The following is a 27,354-nucleotide window of genomic DNA, read 5'->3' as shown; positions in this document are numbered from 1 at the left end:
TATTCTATTCACAAGTTCTTTCTCCACATTACTTGCCAAATCAATAATTCTGTGTGATGCTTTGTTGTTTGATAGCGGAACCAGGTCAATTTTTTTTGCTGACTTTTCTCCCAGCATACACTTAGCAATATCTTTAGCACACGGACACGGTCCAATTAAATTTTCTGCAATTGTATGTGGCTGTCCAGATCTTGCAATTCTATAACTGACTCGATATGAAGCTTCAAGGGCCATTTTACTATCTTCGTTGGATTCTAACAGGAACGTAGAGATGCTACACTTTTTATTATATTCCAATTTTCTTTTAAAATATTCGATAGGTTTGTCCTTGTGTGTCGGATGCTTTGTTTCGAGGTGTCTTCTCAGAAGTGACGGTTTCAAACTGCTGTTCGCTAGAACTTCGTTGCAGAGAAGACAAAGCGGTCTAGGTTCAGACTCTTCTCCAATAAAATAAAAGCCCATTTGTAAATAGTCACTGTCATATTTTCGCCTTTTTCCTTTTTTCTCCCCTAGTTCACTTTTCTGTTTAGTCGGGGGAGGCGGCAGTTCATTACAGCTATCTATTTCAATATCCTGTGTTGATTCGAAAGTTACTGCTGATGTTGAGGGTTGATCGATTGACTGCTTGTCCATTTGTCGCTCAACCAAACTACCAGTTTTCAACCATCGATCCATAACAGCAGAAAGTTATTAAATCATAAAAATTACCAACATGATTATAACTTCACAAACAGAGTAGCAAGTTCACGTAGCAAAACCAATTGCAAACAAAATCACTTGTTTTCAAGCATCTCCAAAGTATCTCTAAATACGTCTGTTAACAACTATTTCCCCAGAACTATGAGCATGCTGATGTTATATATTTTTGAAAACGAACAGATGGGTAAAATCCAGTAATAAATTTTAAGTTTGGAGCCTTTTGCTGTCATGTCTGTTATTCGATGACTGAATTCGACGGAAATTCCCGAGTTATATTTCAACCAGATTAGAAATAATACCCCTATGATGCACTGTTTGAGAATTCTTTATTTTTTTCGACATATGTATATTATGTATATTGTTTGATTGACTCCACGCGATGGCGCCTTTTTAAGGTCATCGTGATCCCCGCCACAGCTTAATACAACGTTTCTGCATGGCGCCTCGCAATAAAGAAGGAAGGATATCTCTTTTTGTTGTCTATCAAAAAAAAATGAGAAAATTTCTTTTGAACCAAGATTATAAAACCGCTGAAAGATTTTTTTTTTTTTTTTTTTGAGCTTAATACAAGAGTCTGGCGCGTTTTCAAATTAAAAAAAAAAATTAGTAACTATGTGTGCAAATTGAATATTTTATAATTTTTTACCAAACTAGGAAAAATCTGCCATTGCATCGAAATTTTCGCGAACCCCCTTCCTGCACCTCGCGAACCCCTGGGGGTTCGCGAACCACCGGTTGGGAACCTCTGATGTAGAATAACACTTTTTTTTTAAAATACAATATAAATTTAGTTCTTTATGTAGGAAAAGGTAATATATTGGTAAGGAACGGTTCGAGATAGTTTCTTGGATGTTTACTAGTGTTCACAATAATGATATATGTATATTTATCAAAAAGTTGTATATACAGTGAAACCTGTGTAAGTTGACCACTTGCGGTGCAGTACTTTGGTGGTCAACTTAGACAGGAGGTCAACTTATAGAGGGTAGTAATGATTTTTTTTTTTTTTTTTTTTTGTCATTTCTTGTCCCATGAATTCATTTTTTAACTAATCGGAATACTTTAAACTCACTTTCATTGTTTAACATTACTTTAAAACAATAAGAAAAAATGTTGTTTAAATATTTTTAGAGATTATTTACCAGAATGACGTGTAAAGCATCTACAAATTTAAAATTTCTGTGAATCGATCAAAAGAAAAAAAAAAAAGAAAAGAAGAAAAAATGTTTCATTGCTTAGGAAAAAATACTTACTTGATATTAACAATTCCTAAAAAATCATAACAAGTCAAAAGTGACTCAAATTCTTCATTTGATGTTTTTCTTGTACATTTGTAACCATGGTAATCTACTTTTCAACAAAATAGCTCCTTATTGAAGTTTGGCGCATTTTCTGGGACTTAACATGAGCCCAATGGTTTTCAATGAAACATAAATATTCACAGTTTTATCTAAAATGTCTGGTTACTTATTTGAGGCATAACTGATGAAACTTTTAGTGCTATCTAATGCTTTTGCAAAGTGGTCAACTTACAAAGGGTTTTTTACAATACTCCAAACCAAAGCTGGTGTATATTAGTGGTCAAGATAGAGAGGTGGTCAAGTTACAGAGGTTTTTCTTCATTATATAAGATAGGACTAATTCCGTTCCTGACAAAAGCGGTAAACTTAGACAGGTGGTCAACTTTACAGGTTTTACTGTATGCTCTTTTTCACAACTCGAAATTTTGACCTACGCGAGAGGTCTTGGAACATATCCCTCGGTTTAATCAAGACTCCACTGTATAACAGCTAAAACAAATTGCAAATCATTACATCCAAAATTGACTTTACTTACTGTTGCCCCTCCTTGTTACCCCCCCCCCCCTCCTCCGAATCGCAACCACTGAAACCTTCGATTAATGATTAATCCCTGGCTCTCCCTTTCGCAAAATCTGGTTGAGTGTAGTACACATGCACCGAAAAGTTATGAGGGAAGCAAAGCTAAGTTGGTCATTGATGTCCAGTTTTGAAATTTGATATTTATGTATAAATAACTTAAAAGGAAAATTTTAAAGCTAAATTTCTCATGCGCTAAAAATCACCATCAATATTAATATAGTAGACCCTCGATTAACGCGGGGGTTGCATTCCACGGAAATGCCGCGTAAATCGAAACCGTGTAAATTGAGACCTAGTTAAAATAGTGGTTTTGTTCCGTAGATAACGAAATACTTCATTCTAGTGATGACTAAGTGTATAATAAGTTTAATGTGTACTTATATCGACTTTTATGCACAACATGCATAAAAAAACATAAATTAATTTCGTGTCCTGTTTATAAAGAGGAGCTGGCTATGATAGTCTTTTGACAGTCATGAAGAATTTTTCTGCTGTAAGTCATTGCAGAGCATGAACGCATCCACGATCACTTTCGTCATTTCCATGATGGAATCTTCCTTCACTGACAAAACAGAAAGATCATTTCTATTGTCTAGGAATGGCTCCAAATTTTCAATGTGAATGTTTTTGGTTGTGCATCACCGACGTCGGTATCCTCGTTGGTTTTGGTTTCTTTTGTCACTCTTAAACACTCTTCTTCCGGTGAGTTCTGAACTGTGTGGGTTTAATATCTTTATTTCTGGGAAGAGCTCTGGAACCAATCGCATAAAATGCCTCCAGTGGCCCAAGCTCGATTATTAGCACACCAAAATGCATTTAATTACGCGTAATCTGCAATCTTTAGGAGTTTGGATTTTGAAAGAGGGGAAAATTTTTATCTGTTTGCATTGCCGCATCCGCGTAAAACCGAAACTCATCCGCGTAAAATAAAATAAAGGTGTCAAATCTTAAACCGCGTATAATCGAAACCGCGTAAAATAAACCCCCGTAAAAGGAGGGTCAACTGTACATTTATTTTTTATTTTTTGTCTTCCTGGCACTGGTATCTTATACGCTTATTACTGTTTTTACATTCGACTATTTCGAGCTTTTTAAAACAATTAGAAACCTAACTCTACGATACTTGAAAAAAAGGAGAAATTCCAAAATAAGCAAATATTATACTATATAATGTATAAAAAAATTCACTTACCACAAAAAATGTTTGAAAAGACTGAACTTTTTCAATTCATGATTTAATCGAAATGGCACGCCAGACAATTTCAGTCCTGTCTGTTGAATATCTGTATCTCTCGGATTTCAGTCGCATTCCACAAATGCTGCTCTGGTTTCGCAATAGTTTCAACGACGCAACGCATAAATCATGATTAGTTTCGCAATATCCTACGGTTTAAAACTCTAAAATCAGTAGCTTCGTCGTCTGGTATTGACGTGAGAGTTCTGAACTAAAACAAGTACGTCTGCACTGAGTGGAACAACTTGTTACAAAATGATCTATATTGAACGAGGACGATTCAATTAATTTATACACATTGAGATACCTTTTTTTTTTCGACGAAAAGAGAAACTCTTTTTTTTTTTTTTGTTTTTTTTTTTCCTATGAGTTTTTAACAAACGAGAGCCCGCAAACAATGGTGCGGTTCAACTTGAAAATGATGCTAAACGTGAGCTCGGTTATTAACTATTCCAGACTGATGAGTCCCTAACAAGGGTGAACAACAGTCTCTGACTGTCATAGCTGGGTTGTCGGTATATTGCATGTACTTCTGCCTCAGCCTTGGTTCAAGGGCGGAAAATTACAGCAAAAAATGTTTTATGGAATACTTGTATTTTTTGTTTTGCAACTATGTGGTTTGGTAAGGCAAGATATTTCGAGTAGTCCAGTGACGTACATAGCACCCCCGCAACAGTGAGTACAACTGAACGCAGCTATTGTCATGAGTACAACGTATGGAGCCTACTTGTGTGAGACTTGTGGGGGGGGGGAGCCCCTCGCAAAATTTAAGGAAAGAAAGAATGCTCTCCCCCCGCCCCCCATGATAAGTTTTTCTAAATTTTAACGTGGTGTTATGTTTTCAAAGAGTGCGTTCTCACACCTCTCCCCCTCCCCCACCCCCGCGCTGTGGTTGTTGCGGTAGTTCTATGTACGTCACTGGACTACTCGATATATCTTGCCTTACCAAACCACATAGTTGCGAAACAAAAAATACAAGTATTCCATAAAATATTATTAGCTGTAATATTATTAGCTTGAACCAAGGCTGAGGCAGAAGTACGTGCAATACACCGACCGACGACCCGGCTATGACAACCGGAGACTACTGTTCGTCCTTGTTAGGTATTCATCAGTCTGGAATAGTCAATAACCGAGCTTACTTTCAGCATCACTTTCAAGTTGAATCGCACCATTACTTGCGGGCTCTCGCTTCCTATTCCTATTCCAAGTCACAACTCAATACAACTGTATTTATGTCGAGGACTGCCTACTAAGTGCCTTGCCTCCATTATTTTATATACCGATAGATGGCAGCACCATCACCGGATCGAACAGTAAATGAGAATTTTGAACTAGTCCAGGAGCTAATAGCTACCTAGTACTAGCACCCCCAGAGGTATCGTTTCACTTGGAGGACATTGAGACCACGAGCATATTTAACGTCGCCCAGTCCCCTTTAATGACGACGGTGGGTCTTCGACCATCGAGGTCCGAACTCAGGACCCTCCGGCCCCGAATCCGACACTCTACCGATCGGGCTACCACGGCCCGGCTCTCGCTTGCATACTTAATTACTTTTGGCGACCAGTTTGTTGGTAATCTCGGCTCCAATGAAAGAACATCAAGACCAGTGGTCGGCAACCTAAATTAATTGACGATCTGCTTTCCAACTTCGGCGAACACCTAGATCAACTTCGGAGGGGGAAGGGGGGGGGGGGAGAGTTATGCACACACGTTACGCTTCTCTAATACAACTTTAAAAAGTTAAAACTTCTACTTTTGACTTTTTTTTTAATTTCTAAACTTCTGAAATTCAGAACTAAATTTACAATTTAAATTTTTCAAAAACATTACTGCTTTATTCTAAAAATAAAATAATAATTTGTAACGGATCCGGTGAGACTTCCAACTTTCTTGAAAGGACGACACAGTTCTTGATAAAAACACAGGAGCTTTATTTACACTATGTACAGAAGAAATCGTCAACAACTGCTAAATTAATCATCAGCAATTAAACAAATATCACTCAACACCGTAAACTCAACGGTTACACACGTATTTACTTCCAAATACGAAAACAACACAGCGAAATGCCTCGCAATAAACAGAGCTAATACCCTCTCAGTACGAATTCTCAATCGAAACTCCACTATTTATCACGCGGGACCCTTTTATAAACATCGAAAGAAATCTCTCAAATATTCCAAAAAATTATAAAATTCCAAACGCTTCTAGAAAATAGTAGACCGTTATCAAATGTTATCAATGAACAAAAAAAGAAATAGGGGGGTCGTATACTTCAGCCGAATGAAAAGGGGTTGTATATTCATTGCGGGAAACTATTTACAGGTTACGTTACTACAATAATTACTATTTACAGGATTTGTAACAAATTCATTGACTTCAATTTACAGTTAGAGTTAACCCTTAATGTGAGTCTTTCGCAACTTTTTACTAATTTAAAAAAAAAAATGTGAAATCCTGTTCGAAACATTTTCTTACTTAAAAAAAATTTGCAAAACATTGATATCAAGTTTAATTTGCTAATCTATAGTAACTTTTGCGGAGAACAAAAGGCAAAACGTTTTTTTTTTTCCTTTTAATATTAAAATTTGTGGCATTTCCAGCGATTTGAAAAAGTTGTGAAATATTTTCTAAGAACTTTTGATTTAAAAGTTGAGCCCGTTTGTTTTTTCAGAAAAATATATTTATTGAAGTTACTCTGACAAAAAATAAAGAAAAAAAAAAAAAAACTTCAGATCCTGAAAGTTGCCGCGATTGATTGAAAATTGACCCGAGATCGACTGGTCGCTCACGATCGGCGGGTTGCCCACCGCTGAATTGAATGTTTCGAACTAATGAGTCCATAACGAAGACGAAACTGCAGTCTCTGGAGGCCATAACCAGGCTCAGTGGCTGCGCGGGAGCAAAAGTCTGCGATGCAGTTTTGCGTTGCCCTTTTAATCATAAAATATTTTCAGACAAATCTTTGAATTCATAGAGTTAATTTTTGTAGGAAGTATATTGGCACTTAGATTTACCAATAGGGAAGTTTTCGATTTTTCAATTTTATTTTTATATGATAGAGTAACATTTATGAACATCATAGGTGAAAAAATTTTTGCGATACCATAAGTAGTTTTTTTAAAATTAATTTTTAAAGTTCAAGCCCTTGTGACGTCAAATGGCATAGGAAGTGACGTCATGCCCTCTTCCGATAGGAGAGAAACGCTAGCGAACCGGTTCCCATGTCATGGGAGAAACCGAAGAACGTGCATTCGACTTCGAAGACGAAACGTAAAAGGCTTATCTCCTCGCATTAATTCGTTTTTGGAACATTAAACCTCTCATCCTCTCGAAAATATTCGAATATCATCATTGATATTATTTGAGGAAGATTATTTAGATTGTGCTTTTTAACGAATCCGGCCTCCATAGTGTGTTCAAAAGGATTATTGAATTTCTAAAAAATAAAAATATCAGCGCGCTCAAAATGTTCCTAGCGAAAACAAGGGATCTTCGGCGGAAGGCTGCCCATTCACGCCCTGTGACGTAGGCTCGTGACGTTTCAGAAGCGCGCACTTTTGCGCGTGGATTTTTAAAAATTCATTAAAAATCAATCGCGGTGTTTAAAAATTCGGCGATGGTGAATTTTTTAGTTTTGAGGGTCAATTACCAATATTCAATAGCCAAAATATGAACATTTAATAGGTTGCAACTTCCCTATTCACATCTTAATTGCTCTGACAAAAACATTTTCGTGACTAGTGGTGCAATCAAAAAGAAGTTTTTTGGTGGTAGGGGGAGGGTCACATTGAAGAGAAAACGAGCTGATGTGCGCATCACATGACTTCCTTTTACTCCAATTTAATGTCATTTCCCCATTGCTGGCAATTTTAATGTGATTCAATAGTTAATTCGCTAAATATCACTAACAGTGGCCAAATTGAAACCGGGTTTAAAAATAAATAAATAAATCGCCAAATTTGTCGCCAAGTTGGTGACAAAACTTGGCGACCAAAAGACCAGCGATATATCGTCAAGTGTCCGCCAAATTATAACTCCACTTGAGTTTGCATCGAAATTAACAGTGATTTCCCCCAAAAAGGTGCAATGCAACCAAAAGGGGAGGTGCACAACTAGACCCCACTAGGAGTCTACTTACCTAATTTCAACTTTCTATACCATTCTTGAGTTATGCGACATACATACGCACATACGGACGTCACGAGAAAACTCGTTGAAATTAACTCGGGGATTGTCAAAATGGAAATTTCGGGGGTCTATACGTTCTTATGCACTTATCCACGTGTGGTCGGGTTGAAAAAAATTCAACATTCATTCAGGGGTGAGCAAAGTGGAAATTAAGGCCGATTTTTGAGTGAAACTTTTTTCGCGAATACAATACTTCCTTTTTTATAAAAGTAAGTAAAAATGACCTGATATAAAGGGGGAATCCGGGGGTTCTCCACCGGAAATTTTTTAAAATTTGTTGTTTAAAAAAGCCATTTCAGGCTTTCTTTGCTGAATGTTAGGGGAAAAAAGGTACATGGGTCTCAGCGCCATTGACTAAGTTGTCAGCATATTGCACGCATATTATTTTCATTTGAAGTTCTTTTATCTTTTTGATATTTTTCTTTCCAGCATGGAACACGACGGGGGCCAACTGCAGCTTCAGCGAGCAGTGCGACTACGACCACGGTCTCTGCGCGAATGACGTCTGCGCATGCGAGAGGAGATTCACGTCATCAGACGAAGGCGTATGCCAACCCGTCAGTACGTATTCACATGACCAGAATAGGGTCGTTTCCGAAATCTTAAAAGTATTTTTATTTCTGAAAGAGCATGCTTAAAAACATAGGATCTGACCATTTTTTAAATAATTTTTGACTAAGTTTAATACTTTTAAGAAATTACTTTAATCGATGCGCTTCCATTGTTGACGCTTCTGCCGATGACATCACAAATGATGAAATGCCATTCACAGAGCACGATATTTAATTCGCTTCTTTACTCACATATACTGGCAGCGATAGGGTTGATAGCAAACGTAGAGCACAATATTTAATTCGCTTCCTGGCCGTGGTAGCCCGATCGGTAGAGTGTCGGATTCGGGGCCGGAGGGTCCTGGGTTCGAACCTCGATGGTCGAAGACCCACCGTCGTCATTAAAGGGGACTGGGCGACGTTAAATAGGCTCGTGGTCTCAATGTCCTCCAAGTGAAACGATACCTCTGGGGGTGCTAGCACCAGGTAGCTATTAGCTCCTGGACTAGTTCTAAATTCTCATTAACTGTTCGATCCGGTGATGGTGCTGCCATCTATTGGTATATAAAATAATGGAGGCAAGGCACTTAGTATGCAGTCCTCGACATAAATACAGTTGTAGTCAGTTGTGACTCTGAATAGGGATAGGAATTCGCTTCCTGACTAGCATAACGTGGAAACGAGGTAGACGGATGTGCCACAGTACATCATTTGTGACGTCATAAAGACCACGCCTTTTTTTTTTTTTCAAAATCTTAAAAAATTAATTAAAAATCAAACGTGGAGAAAATGAAAGTTTTTCTCGCTCCATGTTCCTTTTTTTTTTTTTGCTTATTCTATCAATTTTAGTGACTAAAAGTTGTACTTATGACTAAAGGAAACAACCCCATTAGGAAGTTGATGTTTGATACTATTTAATTTTTCATCCACCAAGACGGGTCCTTTTTCCGTTTCAGAGAATGACTTCTACGAAAATAATTAACAATCGTTCGGTTAAAATCATCTGAAATACGGCTCTAATTTTAGACGTAAAAATATGTTTAGACGATGCATTTCTGATTTTAAAAACTTCAATTCGTCAAAAATGAATTTTATTTATTTATTTATTTATTTTTTAGAACTTTGGTCATTTTTAGTTTGTTGAGACTCATTCATGATTTTTTTTTAATTATGTACTTTATTCAATTTTTAGCATTTTTCTTTCTGTTTTAGAAAATAAGTTTTTTTTTTCGGTTTTATAAATATTTTTAATTATTATTATTTTTTGTTGTTCGTTTTAATGAATTTTGAATGATCTTTTTCATTTTACCAGCATTTCTCTTTTTAAAAAAATATATTCAGTTTCGATCGCTAGTAAATTTTAGGTATTAAAATTAGAAACATTTGAATCTTGTTATTCTTACCTTACTACAATTTCAGACAATAAAGTTCAGTACATGAAGTCCGAACGGTGCACTGGCAACACTATCGAAACAAAACGCTGCACCTGCATGGCGGCAGGTGTTGACCATCTGCCCCCGCTGTTGTTCAGTTTTTTTTTTTTTAATTAAACACAAAAAAACATCCCTATGCACCACATAGTATCACATAGGGCCAGAAGGTAAGATGCACTACAGTACAAAATACACAAAATAAAATGAACACAATTAAACAGAATTGAGAGGGAAAAAAACACAAACACAAAGGTTTTAAAAGGTAAATGGGTACAAAAAAGTCAAACAATTGAATTCCTTAAACGTTTAAGTAGAGGAAAAGCTTCGACAGTCTGAACCAGAAACAACAAGTGTTCTGGAGTTTCTTTATCCTGGCCACAATCACACACGTTACTAGCAGAAATATTAAATCTATGCAGGCAGTCTTTGAAATTACCATGTCCAGTAAGAAACTGAGTGGGGAAAAAAAAAAAAACAGTTTTGAGGTGTTGCTGCTTCAATCTAAAGAAAATAGTGGGAAGGAAGCGCTTGGTCCAATTTCCTTTTTTTGAAGACAGATACTCTGACTTTTTGTCACTAAAATTGATAGAATATGCAAAAAAAAAAAAAAAAAAAACATGGACCCAGAAAATACTTTCATTTTTCCAGCAGTTATTTTTTTAATTAATTTTTTAAAATGTCCGATTTTCAAACAAGGCGTAGTCTTGATGACGTCACAAATGATGCACGATGGCGCATCTTTCTACTGCGTTTCCACGTTATGATAATCAAGAAACGAATTGAAATTGCGCTCTACACTTTCTATCAACCCTATCGTTGCCAATACACGTGAGTAAAGATGCGAATTAAATATTTTGCTCTGTGAATGGCATTTCATCATTTGTGATGTCATCGGCAGGAAATGTAAACAATGAAAGCTCACCGATTTAAGTAATTTTTTTTAAATAATAAATTTAAACAAATTATTTAAAATTATGGTCAGATCCTATGTTTTTAAGCATGCTCTTTCAGAAAAAAAAAAATACTTTTAAAATTTTCGAAATAACCCCATTCCAATCCTTAATAGCTTTATAAGAGTACAACAGTTTCGATGACGAAGGCAGTTTAGCTACATCTAAGGGAACGTCGTTTGTGCTCCATGTAACACTTGTTTTACAAAGTGCTTGTTCAGTGCGTTGATCTTTGACTGAGAGCAGAGAAATGAATGAGAAAAAAATCAATTTAAAGTTTTGTTTGAAGCGTAGCCAAACTCCGAAAAAAATTTTTTTTCCACCATGTTCACCAGATCTCAGTCCTCCACATTTCTTCCTATTCCCACGACTCGAATTCTCTTTGAAAGGAAATAGATTTGACAATATTCCTGACATCCAACGCAACGTGACAAGGCTTTTGAACTTCATCCCAAAAGAAAACATCTTGCAAAATTTACAGGACATCTATAGCAGATCTCAGCGGTGCATAGTCACGCATAGTCATGAGAAGTGATTATTTCGAATGACAGTCGAGAAATTTTAATCTAATTTTATGTTACAGTACTATTCTCTGAGCTTTATTGCCAGAGGTTGTTTAATAACAATTGTTCAAGTTGAACTTAATTTTTTGAGGCGAAAGAATTTGTTTTTGGCATTCTCTGGGACTAGAAAACCGCCCGTCAAGGTATGACGGGTGAAAGTTGCTTCTACATTTGAACGAAGCCAGTGCCTGTTTGATGGTATTTTGATAGTTGAAATTTTAACCCTAACTCCAGTGGATGAACACTGAACTCCAGTAGGTAGCGTTCATTGTTGACCGCTTTTTCCTTTCTTCATTCTCCTAATATGACAGTCTTACCAGTAAAACAGTTAAGATACCGTATCCAGTTCAGCCCTGTCAAAATAAAGCATTTCCCTGCATGTCAAACATTCTCAAAAAGTATTATCAAACTAGCATGCCGTGGCACGAGTTTCATTGTTGATGACGTCAGGAGTGTTACTCGATCATTCCCTATTATATATATGAGGATTTGCTAAAATTAAGAACTGTTAATAAAACAATTAAAACTCTTAGACAATAATAGCCTATACATTCCTTATGTGATGTAAACGTTAGTAAAAAAACAAGCAAGAAAAAAAATAAGGTAAATATATATAAAGAAAGCATAAGCAAAAATAAATAAATAAATAAAAATAAATAAATAAATAAATAAAAATAAATAAATAAATAAATATAAATAAATAAATAAATAAATAAATAAATAAAAATAAATAAATAAATAAATAAAAATAAAAATAAAATAAACAAGAAAAAAAATAATTTGAATTTTGACATCTTGAATTCAAATTATGTTTTTCGCAATCACGAGTGTGTGTGTGTGTGTGTGTGTGTATGTAGGCGTGTGTGGGAGGGTATGTGTGTTTGTGTGTAGGAGGCATGTGTCTGTGTGTAGGCATGTGTGTTTGTGTCTGCATGCAGGTATGAGGGTGTGGGTACTTGTGTGTATGAGTGTTTGTGTGTGCGGGGGGATGTGTTTGTGTCTGGGGGGGGGGAATGTGTATGTGTGTGTAGGTATATGTTTGTGTCTGTGTGCAGGCATGAGTGTGTGGATAGCTGTGTGTAGGTGTGTGTGTATGTGTAGGTGTCTGTATGTGTTTGAGTGTGTATGTGTTTGTGTATGTGTGTAGGTGTATGTACGTGTGTGTATGTGTGTGTGTGTACGTGCGTGTATGTATGCGTGTAAGTGTAGGATATTGACGCAACGTGGAGACTGTTTTCGCTAGAGGAGCAGCATCGTGAGGAGCCGGTCGACGGTGATGCTGCAGAGGGTGCTGGCGGGAAAATAAAATGATAGCTCATCAAAACAATCAAATGAAAGCAATAAGCAATCGTGATTGCTCAATAAGGAAGTAAATAAAATCAAGAAGAAAAAATCCGCATCGAAAATGCTCACACGATACAAGTTTTAAATACCATCTCCTTTCGTAACCGCAAATAATCCTATCTTTCACCTCCCTGTGCAAATATTTGTGCGTCACAGATTTTAGGAATTGTTTCTAAAACTTCAACGCAAGCACCGGTGATTCTAATTGACAAGGTTTCAATCCTGATTGCAACGAACAGGTTGCTACTTCTCTGAGTTCCAAACAAATGCCATTTTTTATCTCTAGACAGATAATAATCGAACAATCAACTTTTTATCTTTGGCATTAGTGCTTTGCAGACGACTTGATAGCGTCTGTCTTTCTCTCCTGTTTATTTTTTCCTTAATTTTATTTTAATAAACTAGTGGTATCCGCACGACTTTGCCCGTGGTAGAAAATTAAAAGGTCATTTGGTTCGCTTGTACATTTACGAATAATGGATGGTGAATTTTTCGCCAGTATGCCATGCTTGTCCATGTTATGGTAATTTACTCGTCCACGTTATTGTAATTCGCTCGGTAAAATGTTCTTAAAATTGGAACTGAAGAGGAACAAAATCGAATTTTCGAAAAATCGCTTCGAGGTGCACACCCCATTGCTAGAAACTAACTTTGTGCCAAATTTCATGAAAATCGGCCGAACGGTCTAGGCGCTATGCGCGTAACAGAGATCCAGACATCCTACAGACATCCAAACATCCTCTGGACATCCAGACAGAGAGACTTTCAGCTTTATTATTAGTAAAGATGTAGCATTGTTTTTTTAGTTCATTGTATTTTTTAACCCCCCTTCCCATGCTGATGAAGTTTGGGGGAGGGGTTGAGCACCCTCTTTCAGTTGAAATAAGATGCCAAAATTCTTCCAGTATATTGCTACCCACAAATCTAAAAATATGGAGGGGTGTCCTGTTATCTAGGAGAAACTTTTTTTTTAACATGTATTTTTGAACCACCCTAATGCACCCCCATTAAATTTTGTTTCTGCATCTTTACAGAAAAAAGTGATCTGATACCCATAGCAGTGGGTGCGGCACTGGCTGCCATTGTGCTCTTAACGCTGGGCGCTTATTTCTGGATGTCGAGGAAGAAAAAGTGAAAGATCAGCCTGCCTTTTTCTCTCACAATGACAACTCAACTCGCTCTTGGGACCAGCAAAGCTAAAATGATCATGGATGTCGGCAGTAAAAAGTGCTTCGCGGCGCCAAAGACTTTATGGGGATGCATCAACGTCGTCATGATTCAGAATTTATATTTATAATAAATGGTTATTTTTTATAAAAAAGAATAGAGTGAATGATTCTTACAATTATTGACAATTATTGTGCATTGAGTGAGTTTGAACTCGGTTGGCGGAGGCAGGAGTGCCCACAGGGGCGGATTATGGCGCAAGTTGTGCCATCATTTTTTTTGGGGGGGGGGGAGATTTTTAATTATTTTGAATTTTTTATTTAAATTTATTAATTGATTTATTTTTAATTAATTTTTAATTTTTTGTTTTATTTTATTCTGTTTATAATTTTCTTCATTTATTTATTTAGTTTGTGTGTGTGTATGTCATTGCCATAGCGCATAACTTTTCTAATAAAATAATAATTTTTATAAAAAATAATAAATAAAAAATAATTAAAAAATGAATAAATAAAATTTAAAAAAAAGGAAACGAGGGTTGACATTTGGGGGGGGGGGATTTTCAATTATATTTATTTATTATTTTGATTTTATTAATTGATTTACTTATATTTCATTTTTAATTTTCTTTTGTTTTATTTTATTCTGTTTATATTTTATTTCATTTTTTTTATTTAGTTTGTGTGTGTGTGAATGTCATTGGCGTAGCACAGAACTTTTCTAATAAAATAAAAATTTTTTAAAAATAAATAAATGAAAAATATTTAAAAAATAAATGAATAAAATAAAAAAAAGGGAGAGAGGGTTGACATTTGGAGGGGGGGAGGTGGAATTTGTGCCAATGAACTTGGGGGGATGGGCACCTCTGGGCGGAGGTAAGCTAAGTAACGTGACGCTTGGAGATGTAGTTGTGCTGCGGAAAGATGGGGGAAGAACTGGAAGCGAAAACGGAAAAGTTTATTTTGTTAAAGGTAGAATCAGCGGGAACGCGCAAGCACTGAATTTTTGCTGCTTGCTCATTGTCGCTGATCCTACGCATTACAAAATAAAGTGTTCTGGTTCCGAATCCAGACCATCCGCCAATAAAATAAATAAATAGAATTTAAAAAAAACCCTTGTCCTGTGAGCACTAGAGATGAGACGGGCTCAGCCCAGGCCCGACAGACCGGGCCCGAAGCGAGCTCGGGCTCTAGAACCGAAGATAGATTTCGGGCTCGGGCGGGCTCGGATTAAAGCTAAGATATTCAATCGTCCATCTCTAAACAAGTTCAAAGCAAAAAAAAAAAAAAAAAAAACATTATCATGTTGTGAGAAAAAGAAACGAACATTTAAATCAATTCAATCAATGTGAAAATTTAACCAAAAAAAAAATAATAATAATAATAATGTTAAATAAATAAATAAATAAATAAAATAACGCTTAATTTATGTATATACTTTTTGGCGATTACTATTGCAATATGCCACACAGTAATGCATGTAAAATGGAGCATTTTGAGAAAATTTAGAAACTTCTGTTAATGAAGAACACTCAACAACATTTTTCATTGACAGAGAGATAAAAAAAAGAACCAATCGCAGTTGCAATACAAGTACCCATATCATGGGCGCCCATATGCAAAATTGTAGGGGGGGGGGGGCAGATATTTTAACCATGGAAGCAGATTTCAGGACAGATTAGAGTCATTAAAATTTCACATTTTTAATAACTTATTCATTAATGACTGGAGAAGAAATGTTTTTACATTTTTGCAAAGAAAAAAGTACTAAAAGCAAGAAAGTTCTAATTTCTAGGGGGGGGGGGCCTCGAGCCCCCCCCCCCCTCTCCCCTATATGGGCGCTCTTGACCCATATATTTAGTTGTTGTAAAACAACAGCTGAGATTAGCACTTCATTAAATCATGTCAGACTAGAAGGTTTTTGATACAAGAAAGTTTCCTTCGGGTTCGGGCGGACTGGGCTTTTGGTTCGAGACTATTTCACCCGGACTCGGCTACAAGTTTTCGGGCTCGTGCTCCCAAAAATGAGCCCGAAGTCATCTCTAGCGGGCACCCCTGTTTTACCAAAGAAAAGGTTCGTCCCGTCAATGTCCACTCCAGAGGGGTTTGTTTTTAATTTTCTTTAAGTAAATCCTGTAGAAACCTGTGTAGTTCTTTTAAAGTTACTTAAAAACAGTTTACAAGTAACTCTTGATATAAGTTGATTCATAAGAAAGAAAAAAAAAGTATCTGACTTTAATTACAAATCTGTTCTTGAAATTACTAGTTACACACTCCATTCTTGATTCTTTTCACAAAATCTTCTTTTACTCGAAACTGTGTTAGAATGATATGGCTGATGATTAGAGTGTTATACCAATCTTCATTCTAAACCTCAGCGTATTACAATCACTATAATACATATAACAATACAGTAGACCCTCGTTTTACGCGGCTTTATTTTACGCGGTTTCAATTATACGCGGTTTAAGATTTGGCACCTTTATTTTATTTTACGCGGATGAGTTTCAGTTTTACGCTGATGTGACAATGCAAAGAGCTAAAATTTCCCCCTATTTCAAACACCAAACTCCTAAAGATTGCAGATTACGCGTAATCAACTACATTTTGTCGTGCTAATAATCGAGCTTGGGCCACTGGAGACATTTTATGCGATGGGTTCCAGAGCTCTTTCCAGAAGTTAAGTTATTAAACTCACACAGTTCAGAACTCACTGGAAGAAGAGCTTTTAGGAGTGATGAAGGAGGCCAAAAGCAACGAGGATACCGACGTTGCTGACGCACAACCGAAATCGTTCACATTGAAAATTTTAAGCCATTCCTAGACAATAGAAATGATCTTTCTGATTTGTTAGTGATGAAAGATTCTATCATGGAAATGACGCAAGTGATCGTGGATGCGTTAATGCTCTGCAAAGAATTACAGAGAAAAATTCTTAATGACTGTCGAAAGACAATTATAGCCACCTCCTCTTTATAAACAGAACACGAAATTAACTAATGTTTTCTTTATGCATGTTGGGCATAAAAGTCGATATAAGTACACATTAAACTTATTATACAATTAATTAGTCATCACTAGAATGAAGTATTTTGTTATCTACGGAACCAAACCCCTATTTTAACACTAGCATTAGGTCTCCATTTACGCGGTTTCGATTCACGCGGCATTTCCGTGGAATGTAACCACCGCGTAAAACGAGGTTCTACTGTAATTAGAAATAAATTGCGCCAAGTTCTACAAGCGTTCTCCCCCCCCCCCTCCCCTCTTCCTCAGGTCTTGGTCAATGTAGAGAGTCATCGGCTGCATTTTCCTTAATATTTTACTACTACAGTTGCTCCCTCCCTGATTTTTATTCTGAAATCGGTCACTAATCTACTAGCACCAAAGCTACTAAGCACGATAAGTTCTGGAGAAAAAATGCACATTGTGTATTTTACAGATCTTGAAACAGGGGTGCTCATCCCCCGCCCCCAAGTTCAATGACGTAAATCCCCCCTCCATTTTTCTCAACCCTCTTTCCTTTTTTTCATTTGTTTATTTTTTAGCTCTCTTTTTTTATTTTATTTATTTTTTTAAACATTTTTATTTACTTATTTTTAATTATTATTATTATTATTTTATTAGAAAAGTTCTGAGCTACGCCAATGACATACACACACACACACATAAACTAAATAAATAGACGGAATAAAATATAAACAAAATAAAATAACATAAAATAAAAAAAAATAAATATGAATCAGTAAATAAATTTAAATAAATAAATGGAAAAAATTAAAAATACCCCCCCCCCATTTTGAAATTTCAGATGTGCATAATGCTTTTGGTGTGCGTGTTGTGTGTGTGTGTGTGTGGGGGGGGGGGGGGGTTCGGAGCAGCAGCATTTTGAACATTTTCTTATTTTTAGAGGAACTAGGAAAAAAGAGAAAAAAGAAAGGAAATAGAACAAGGGTGGAGGGAGTAGAATTACCTGATCAATAAAAGCTGTAACTATTGAATAAGTTTAATCTAAAGATTTCTTTTGAAAAGAAATTTCACTCATTAATTTCTTTCAAAAAAAAAAAAAAAAAATGGAATAAGTAAAACGTGATGTAGAGACTTGAAGAAAGCTGGATAATTTCAACAGTTTCAAATGTTTGCCCGCGTCGGAAAAATCGACGATCAGGCACTGCTCAAATTTGTACAATCATTTTGTAAAAGGCCTCCACAGAATTCTCCAATCGGGCACCGCATCTGCTAAGGCTGGCTCTGTGCCGTCTCCCCTTCACGCAATATTTTAATTACTTTTGTGTCTGTTTATTTAATGAAAGCTTCAATTGAAATTGAAAACATGGAACTTTCTTAAAACTTCTGAGAATTTTGCGAAGCCCTATCTGCGCGAGGCCGTCGGCAGTCGCCAACGCCTAGCGCCGCCACTGAACAGTGGCGTATTTCATTGAAAATCGTAAGTGTACGAACACTTTTGGGAGCCACTGTAATGTCCGAAAGACGACGCTGTTGTAGCAAAAAAAAAAAAAAAACCTAAGCCCTTTTTTTCTTCATAATGTGCAAGACGCAATTTCAATTAATTGAGATATGATGAAATGAATTTGCTTGTTTTTAAAGAATCTATAGTTCCAATGTAAGTAAGAATGTCGTCCCAATTTGAGTTTGTGATTAAAATTTATACTAATGGCAGTTGCTTAACAAGAATGATTTATGAAAAACTTCAAGCGCAAAGAAGTCGGTAAGTGAATTTTGAATTTTTATTTTATCGAAAATGACTACAAAAATATTTACTATTTACATGTAAGACAGTTTTGAAAGATCAAATGATATAGTTTCAGATTCATTTCAGATTTTGATATCTATCAATTAAATTTAGTGGATAAAAATGCGAAATTGTTTTGTAGAATTAGTAGAACTGCTTAATCAGATTTGAAAAACATGTTGATGAATATCCTGAAAAAATATATTTTGTTCAAATAGATTAATTTCTGCTAAATAGAGAAACTTTGAAGTTAAGAATTGTATTTGGGTGACGCTATTACCGAGTTAAAAACTGAATTTAATCCTAAGGATGTGTATAATTGAATTAAATTTCATCGTCTGTAAACTGGAAATATCTACGAAAGGCCAACGTTCTCAGATTTAGTTAATGCTAGTGTACACAATATTGCAAACTTATAAAACGCACCAAAATTTGTCGTTTTTAGAATTTAACAATCATTACTATTTCTGATTGCAATTATTCTGATTGTAACCGTTCTGAAGAATATGTTTCAAATAAGCGCGAACAAATTTTTGTTCGTGTAAAAAGGGTCATGTTATTATTGCATGAAATCTTCGGCTGCAATTTTAAACTTAGTTGACAACGGTAATGAAATAGTTCTTTCTCTTAAAGTAGTAGATGAAAAAAAAAAAGTTAAAATAATAAGTGAGACATTTTAATGCATCTTTATGTTGCAGAAAACTGGTCATGATATAAAAAAGTGGTTTGAATGGCTGTTAAAAAAGGAAAATATTCCAAAGTTAACTGATTTCATTGAATTTTTGAAAAATTATACCAAAATGCTCAGAACTGCGAATCGCGATGTAAAAAGTGCATTTCACTTAAAGCGACAGGTAAAATTCTAACTCTACAGTATCCCAGAGAGATCACAATGAACAAAAAGGTCCCAACGTTTTAAATTCGAACGTGCAAAAAGCAGTTCAATTTGTGAAAATAATAATAATAATAATAAGGATTTCACACGTTTGTCCAATATTTGCGGAACTAATTTTTGTCAAAGAAGTAACAAATTTAGGTTTTTGGTCCTTCGGAATCGCATGTTGATGAAAAACGAATCACTATCAATTTGCGCTTGAAGTTTGTATGCGCTATAACACGGTTAATTCGTACCGTGCTATGTCGAAACCATGTTATACGAAATTTATTTGTTTATTTAAATAATTATTTTAGTTTATATGTATGTAAATAACATAACTCAGGGCAATACGTACCGTGTTGTATCGAAACCAAGTTTCGAGTTATATCGAAGCTGTCTTATGCGAAACTTGGATATTATTGTAGATCAAGGCAATGTATATCGTGTTATATGATAGTCACGTCATAGGGTGTCAAATTTTATCATAACTGAAACCGTTCTAATAAAACATACAAAACCCGCTGTTTACTTTCATAGAAAGAAAAAAGAAGAAACTTTAATCAAATTCATTTACAAAGAACAAAACGCATACTGTGAAAAAGAAAATTAGAGATTTTCTGCAGCAATAAAAATTGTCTGAGCAACAACAACGAAAAAATATATGTATAAAATAAAATAAATAGAATTATTCTATTGCTATTTTTTTTTTAAATCGTTTGCCAAATTTAGCTTAATTCGCAACTCCAGAGCTCGAATACGTTACCTCGCGGTGATTAATAATACTAAGGAAAAAGGTAAAACATTTCATTCCACGTGTTTTCTTTGGGGTAAATCACAGGCTTCAGACAGTTTGTGGTGTAATGTAATTTCAGAAAAACAGAAAAGAAAGCTTCCCACAAGTTACGGCATTTGTTTTACCTTTTTCATCTGCCATTAGACAGTGGTTTCAGCGCCCCCTAGAGTTTATTGGAGTTGCGAATATTATTTTCAACGTTTTTTAAGTGGAATTAAAATAAAATTCATTTTTTCAAAAATCGCGTTATATCAAAACCGTGTAATATTAACTTCCAACTTTTATGCCATGTGATATCGAATCCGTGTTCTCATAATGGCAAAATTTATTCCATGTAATATCAAAACCGTGTTATGCGAGTTCCGTATTATGCGAGGGGCGCACGAGGGTTCCACATTGATGTGACAGACAGTACAATTTAATAAGTAAGTTCAATGTCTTACGTTCTCTTATTAGTGTGGTTAGTAGTGAAGTCGAGTTATTATTTTTATATCATTTTCAGAGTTTTGTGCGTGTTTCTAAGACCGCTTTTGTAACTGATGAAAGAAACAAAAAGAAAATAATTTCATGTTTCTCCCCCTAAAGAAGTTAAACATTTTTTTCAGTGATCCATTTATCTTGTATTTTTAAATGATAATGCAACTGAATTTCATTGCAAGGATCTATGGTTGACAGGCCCTGATTTACCATTAGGCTTAGGGACCTCCTAGCGTCAGGTGCCTCCAAAAAAAAAAAAGAATCAATCCGTCATTTTAAATATTGCCGGTGGGGGGGGGGGGGGTCGGGCAAAGAATCATTTTATAGGAAAAAGGCAACAAAATACATAAATACATTATGGCTCGCAAATCCTGCCCCTTGATCGTCCAAATGACGGTCCTGCAGACCATATAAAAATTGTACGAAAATATGGCTACACTGCCGTGCTAAGCACAAAAGTCGTATCTGCACTTTTTATCAAAATTGAGTTACGGTCCCCAAGTTATTCATTGTCACATAATTTACCTAAATACAGTGTTTTATGGTCATTTGTGAATGGGAAATATTTTTTTAAAAAATCTTAAAAATTTGCCATACGTATCAAACACATGGAAGCACACAACTTTCGGCATTTTCTCATTTTGAGCTCAGATGCAGGTTCGAGTTAGAACGGAAGTATAATGGGGTCGTTTCCAAAATTTTAAAAGTATTTTTTTCTGAAAGAACATGCTTAAAAACATAGGATCTGACCAGTTTTTAAATAATTTGTTTAAGTTTAATATTTTTAAAAACTTACTTAAATCGGTGCGCTTTCATTGTTTACGTTTCTTGCCGATGATATCACAAATGATGAAATGCCATTCAGTGTTGCCACTCACGGTCCAAAATATTTATTTCGCATCTTTACTCACGTGTATTGGCAACGATAGGGTTGATAGCAAGCGTAGAGCGCGATTTTAATTCGCTGCTTGATTATCATAACGTGGAAACGCGATAGAAAGATGCGCCAAAGAGCATCATTTGTGACGTCATCAAGACCACGCCTTGTTTGAAAAATCGGACAGTTTAAAAAAGTAATTAAAAAATAACTGTTGGGATAATAAAAGAATTTTCTGGGTCCATGTTATTTTTTTGCTTTTTCTATCAATTTCAGAGACAAAAAGTACTACTTTGGACTGAAGGAAACAACCCCATTCGTTTGAAATAGTGTTTAAAATCAAGAAAGACATATGAAGTGAAAACCAATGTGGCTTTTAACATAAAAACATCCATTTTTTGCTATCTAGGCATTACGTTTAGGAAGTTTCTATCCTCACTGTACATTAACATTGTGACATATGTAATAACAGAAAAGTTCAGCGGTTTCGCCTCTACAGCATTTTCGTCGTTTTGTGCTGTTGAAGGGCATATATGTCGGACCTAGTGTCCTAAAATTCATCAATCAGGCCCTGCTTGATGAGGCTGATCCAATCTGGCGCTATCAGCGATCAAGAAGAAGCAGAGGCGGCGATTGAGACTAAAAAGTGGGCGATGAAGAAAAGACAACTAAAAGCCATAATGCCATAATATTTTTAGCGGCAGCAAAAAAAAAAAAAAAAAAAAAAAAAGTAGGGGAGGGGGAGAGGAAGCGAGAGAGAAACGAGCTGATGTGTGCATCACATGACTTTCTTTTACTCCAATTTAATGTCATTTTCTCATTATTGGCAGTGTACACCGTACCAAATTTCAATTTTCTAGGACATTTCGTTCTTGAGTTATGCGACATACATACGCACATACAGACGTCACGAGAAAACTCGTTGTAATTAACTCGGGAATCGCCAAAATGGATATTTCGCGTGTCCATACGCTCTTAGGCACTTATCCACGTGTGGTCGAGTCGAAAAAAAAAAACAAAAACAAAAAAAAAAAAAAAACTCAACATTCATTCGGGGGTGAGCAAAATGGAAATTAAGGCCGATTTTTGGCTGAAATTTTTTTCGCGAATACAATACTTCCTTTTTTCTAAAAGGAAGTAAAAAAGTACAAAACTTTGCTAAGGCTGGTTCTGAGAGCATATGAGTGGCAACTGATGTAAATCTAACAGCTTAACTCATGTTTTTCTTAAAATTTTGATGCATTATGTACACAATAACTTTCCCCGAAGAAACGCTTAGACTTGAATTAGACTTACATTATTTACCCCAACGTATTTTGGGATGTCACAAACACTTGGTAATAATTTCATTAAGCAAGTTGTTTTAGTTACAAAATTGATTTACTAATATCTAAACAATGAATACATAAACTAAAAGTTACTGCTTGTGCTAAATAATGTTTCGTAAACAGATGTACGAAGCAAAAGTAATTATGATCTGAAAAATTCGACATTTCTGCTTTTTTTTATAATTTCTAGTTTTGGCTTTTAAATTGGAAAATAAAATAAATAAATATGACCCCTAAAAAGGGGGTATCCCCCCTTACCGAATCACTGCCACTGAGAAGAAGGCTTCATGGTTGTTCTTTGTTTCAGCAGTTCAGCAGCGGATACCTCTTAAGTAATAGGTCACTGCAGGTCTATGGTAAATTGCGTTGAGCCGAATTGAAATCAATGCCACCTTTTAGGTATAGACTTGGAATCTCCCCCCCCCCCCCCCCCACCCCGTCGTAAAGTAAAACTTACCTTCATTTTAAAATCTCTACAAAAGCTGCAAACAATCGTACTCCGAAAGTTTAAAAAAGAAACGAAATGAGCTGATGTGTGCATCAAATGACTTCCTTTTAATCCAATTTTAATGTCATTTTCCCATTATTGGCAATTTTAATGCGATTCAATAGTTTACTCTCAAAATATCACCACCAGTGGCCAAATTGAAACCAGATTAAAAAAAAAAAAACGCCAAATTTGTCGCCAACTTGGTGAAAAAACTTGGCGACTGGCCATATATCGCCGTCCGCCAAATTATACAACCACTTGAGATTACATCGAAATTAACAATGATTCCTCCCCCCCTAAAAAGGGGCAAAAGACCTCTTTAGAAATATCCGAATGCAGGGGGAGGTGCACAACTAGACCCCACTAGGAGTCTACGTACCAAATTTCAACTTTCTAGGACATTCCGTTCTTTAGTTATGCGACATACATACCCGCGTACGCACATACAGACGTCACGAGAAAACTCGTTGTAACTCGGGAATCGTCAAAATGGATATTTCGGGTGTTTATATGTTCTTAGGCACTTATCCGCGTATAGTCAGGTTGAAAAAAAAACTTAACATTCATTCGAGGGTGAGCAAAATGGAAATTAAGGCCGAATTTTGAGTGAAATTTTTTTTCGGGAATACAATACTTTCTTTTTTGTAAAAGGAAGTAAAAAGTAACTTTAGTCTTAAGCATCCAGTCCCTGGCATTAAAATTTGGAATTTTTTATTTTTCTGTTTTTTAGTCTATGCTGGAGAATTATCAGGCGACGATATTATTTATAAAATGACGGCGAGGTAATATCTTAAAAATACGACAAGGGCACCCCGATTGGAAGTCATCGATGTATGTTTGCGGAAATCATATTTATATTACTTTGAAAATTTGAGATACATTTGAATAAAAGTTTTGTTCAACAATGGTCTGATCAGCAATGAATTTCCAATTGAAGGCTCGCCTAAATTTTGGCATGAAATTAGTTTAAAACAATTATATTTCATGTTCTAATTACCTTGGAACACTGGAACAAATTTTGTCTGATGCAGAAAAATTCAAGGTTTTTGTAGATATATTTAAATAATTTTTACGAGCATTTATTAATGTTTTTTTTTAATTTTTCCTTTTTCACATTGTTGGACTTAAGCCAAAATACTGATTAAAATTGGAGGAAACTAACAATTAAAAGAGTTAATTAATTAATTTGATTATAGAATATTGCATTGTCATCGGGTCTGAGGTCGCGCGCCAAATTTCAAAAGAATTCGATCGCAGGAAGTGGGCGAAATTTGAGCTGCAAGATTCCGTTACAAGATACATACATACATACAGGTGAAGCTAATAAAAGCGTGTTAAAAAAAAGTGATAAGAGCCCTGCTGCCGTGGGCAGGCAAACGGCAGTATCTGCAGAAATGAGTTTGAAGAAATGTGTGTCGGATTCAATACTAACGAGAGGGAAATGTTGGAATTAGACGTTTCTTTCGCTCCTTTTTTTCAGCGGAAACCAAATAAGCACAAGCATCTTTTTTCTTACTAATAATGAAGCTGAAAGTCTCTCCATCTGGATCTCTGTGACGCGCATAGCGCCTGGACCGTTCGGCCGATTTTCATGAAATTTGGCACAAAGTTAGTTTGTAGCATGGGGGTGTGCACCTCGAAGCGATTTTTTGAAAATTCGATGTGGTTCTTTCTCTATTCCAATTTTAAAAACATTTTTCCGAGCAAAATTATCATAAGATGTACGAGTAAATTACCAAGTCATCACAACGTGGAACCGAAACATGGGCAAGCCAATTGCCGATAAATTCACAATACATTATTTGTAAATATACCGGCGAACCAAAAGACCTTTTAATTTTCTTTTACGGGCAAATCCGTGCGGGTACCACTAGTGTATAATAAAACTAACGTGCAATAGATGAACAAATTGTAAAAAAAAAAAAAAAAAAAATGAAAATTTTTGCAGTTACTGCCCTTTTCCTGCCCACGGGAGCCGAGTCTTCATGAGATATTTACAAACCGAGTGTTGCCTTATGCGATTTTGAAATCGACAAATTTAATATCGCATCATTATTTTGACTCATTTCACTGTCGAATAATTAGATAGAGTATCAGCAGAAGCTCATTCATTTGTTTGATCATTTGATTAATTATCATTCATCACTATTACGGCATGTCAAAAGCTTTCCTGCAGCTGGAAACCATTCCACTATCAAAAGCACTCACTTTATAACCGATCATTCTACAAATCATTCGATCAACGATGAAAGTCACGAACAGTGTTATGGTATCTATAGGTTGCTTTTTTCGCTCTAGTGGAGTTTATTTTAAAGATTTTTTACTACATATAGTTGTGCAACGGAGAGATCGCTTATGAAATGTAAGCGGAAACAGACCGCTACATTTTGTAATAAGTAGAATCAGCAAGATTACGCAAGCTGTTTAAGTTTTTTCTGCTTAGGGGAGGGTGACTCAAAGTAGGTAGATCTTCAAAGAACGCTCGAAAATTGTAATTTTGGGATTTTTATCGCAACAATTTCGGTTTTATTTCTTAGCAGGGTTTTTTAATTTCAAAATAAAAACTGATTTTTGTATTATTTTAAAGCCGATATTTATTTATTATCAAACTTTACAAACATTTGAAAAACCCGCTTTGCCCTAGCAGGGAGCCCAAAGCGGGTAAGCTTAACTAATTGTGATTTGGTACATTTGCCAAACAAATATGAAGTTATAAATGATTAAAATAATTGACTAGCTACCTATCATTATTAAAAAAGAATATAAAGAAGTTGAAATTATCCAATTCAAAGTCAGCACATTAGTTTATAAAACATAAAGAAATAAGTGAATAAATAATTAGACTCATTAATTGCCATCCTAAAAAAAACCTTTTTAAAGTTATACTTATCCTATTAAAATAGAAAATCTAAGTCAGCACAAGAGTCAAGAAATTATGAATAAATATATGATCAAATCCTATACCCACTTCGTCCAAAAACATGTTTTTTATTTCAATAATTATAACCTTAAATTTAAAAAAGAAACAAACGAAACGACTATCGTAGTTTGTAGGTGGATGGTGTCAGAATAATGTAATATTATTGACAATCAAAAAAATATTCTGGTCTTCGACTAAACACAAGTTACAAAGCTTCATTTCTTTTTAGAAATGTATCATTTTTTTTAAACCCTATTCACGCCATGCTGCATCGCTGGGACTGATTAAAACTCGGGTGTGTTCATGTAAATACGACATACGTATGCATCGCCGCTTATAGGCCTTGAGGGGGGGATCCGATGGCCTACCCGTTTTGGGCCACCCTCCCTACGGTTTTTGCTGCGACAACAAAATGAAGTGTTCATCCGCCATCTCTCCGTTGCAACTACTATATGCTACGTCTGTTGTGCCGCACTGAATAATTGGGCTACAATTTTTTTAAATTTGATACAGATTTTTTTTAATTCCCCGTCAGGGTGTTTTTCATTCATTCAAGTGAACTACTATTACACTTTTTAAGTCGAATTTAAGGTCCCTTGCGTACGATATTTTATCTCACATTTCTCTTTTCGATACTTATTTAAGTACTGCAACAGAAAATGAAAAATGAAGATGATTGATAATTTTAGCATAAAAAATAATGAATTTCTCTTTAAAACGCTTTGAATACTACTAAGTGCTCTGTTATCATTGATTTGAAACAAATTCGTGAAAGTAACTGGTCAAATGACTAGAAGAATCTTTATCAAAGATTGGTTTTTA

At 35.5% G+C, this 27,354-nt stretch overlaps 1 protein-coding gene across 1 annotated transcript in view; it reads left to right on the top strand.

The window, feature by feature from the left end:
- Nucleotides 1-14,013, top strand: part of LOC129226628 (uncharacterized) — a 36,866-nt gene extending 22,853 nt beyond the window's left edge. Inside the window, exons 4-5 of the mRNA XM_054861258.1 lie at nucleotides 8,440-8,571; nucleotides 13,886-14,013. Of these exons, the coding sequence (XP_054717233.1) occupies nucleotides 8,440-8,571; nucleotides 13,886-13,986 (233 nt within the window). The 3' untranslated portion in view covers nucleotides 13,987-14,013. The remainder of the gene's footprint in view (nucleotides 1-8,439; nucleotides 8,572-13,885) is intronic.
- The last annotated feature ends 13,341 nt before the right edge of the window (nucleotides 14,014-27,354 follow it).

Source organism: Uloborus diversus, chromosome 7 (assembly GCF_026930045.1).
Source record: "Uloborus diversus isolate 005 chromosome 7, Udiv.v.3.1, whole genome shotgun sequence".
In the NCBI taxonomy this organism is placed as follows: domain Eukaryota; kingdom Metazoa; phylum Arthropoda; class Arachnida; order Araneae; family Uloboridae; genus Uloborus; species Uloborus diversus.
Note: the sequence above shows the minus strand (reverse complement) of the source record. Positions and strands in the feature narration are given on the sequence as shown.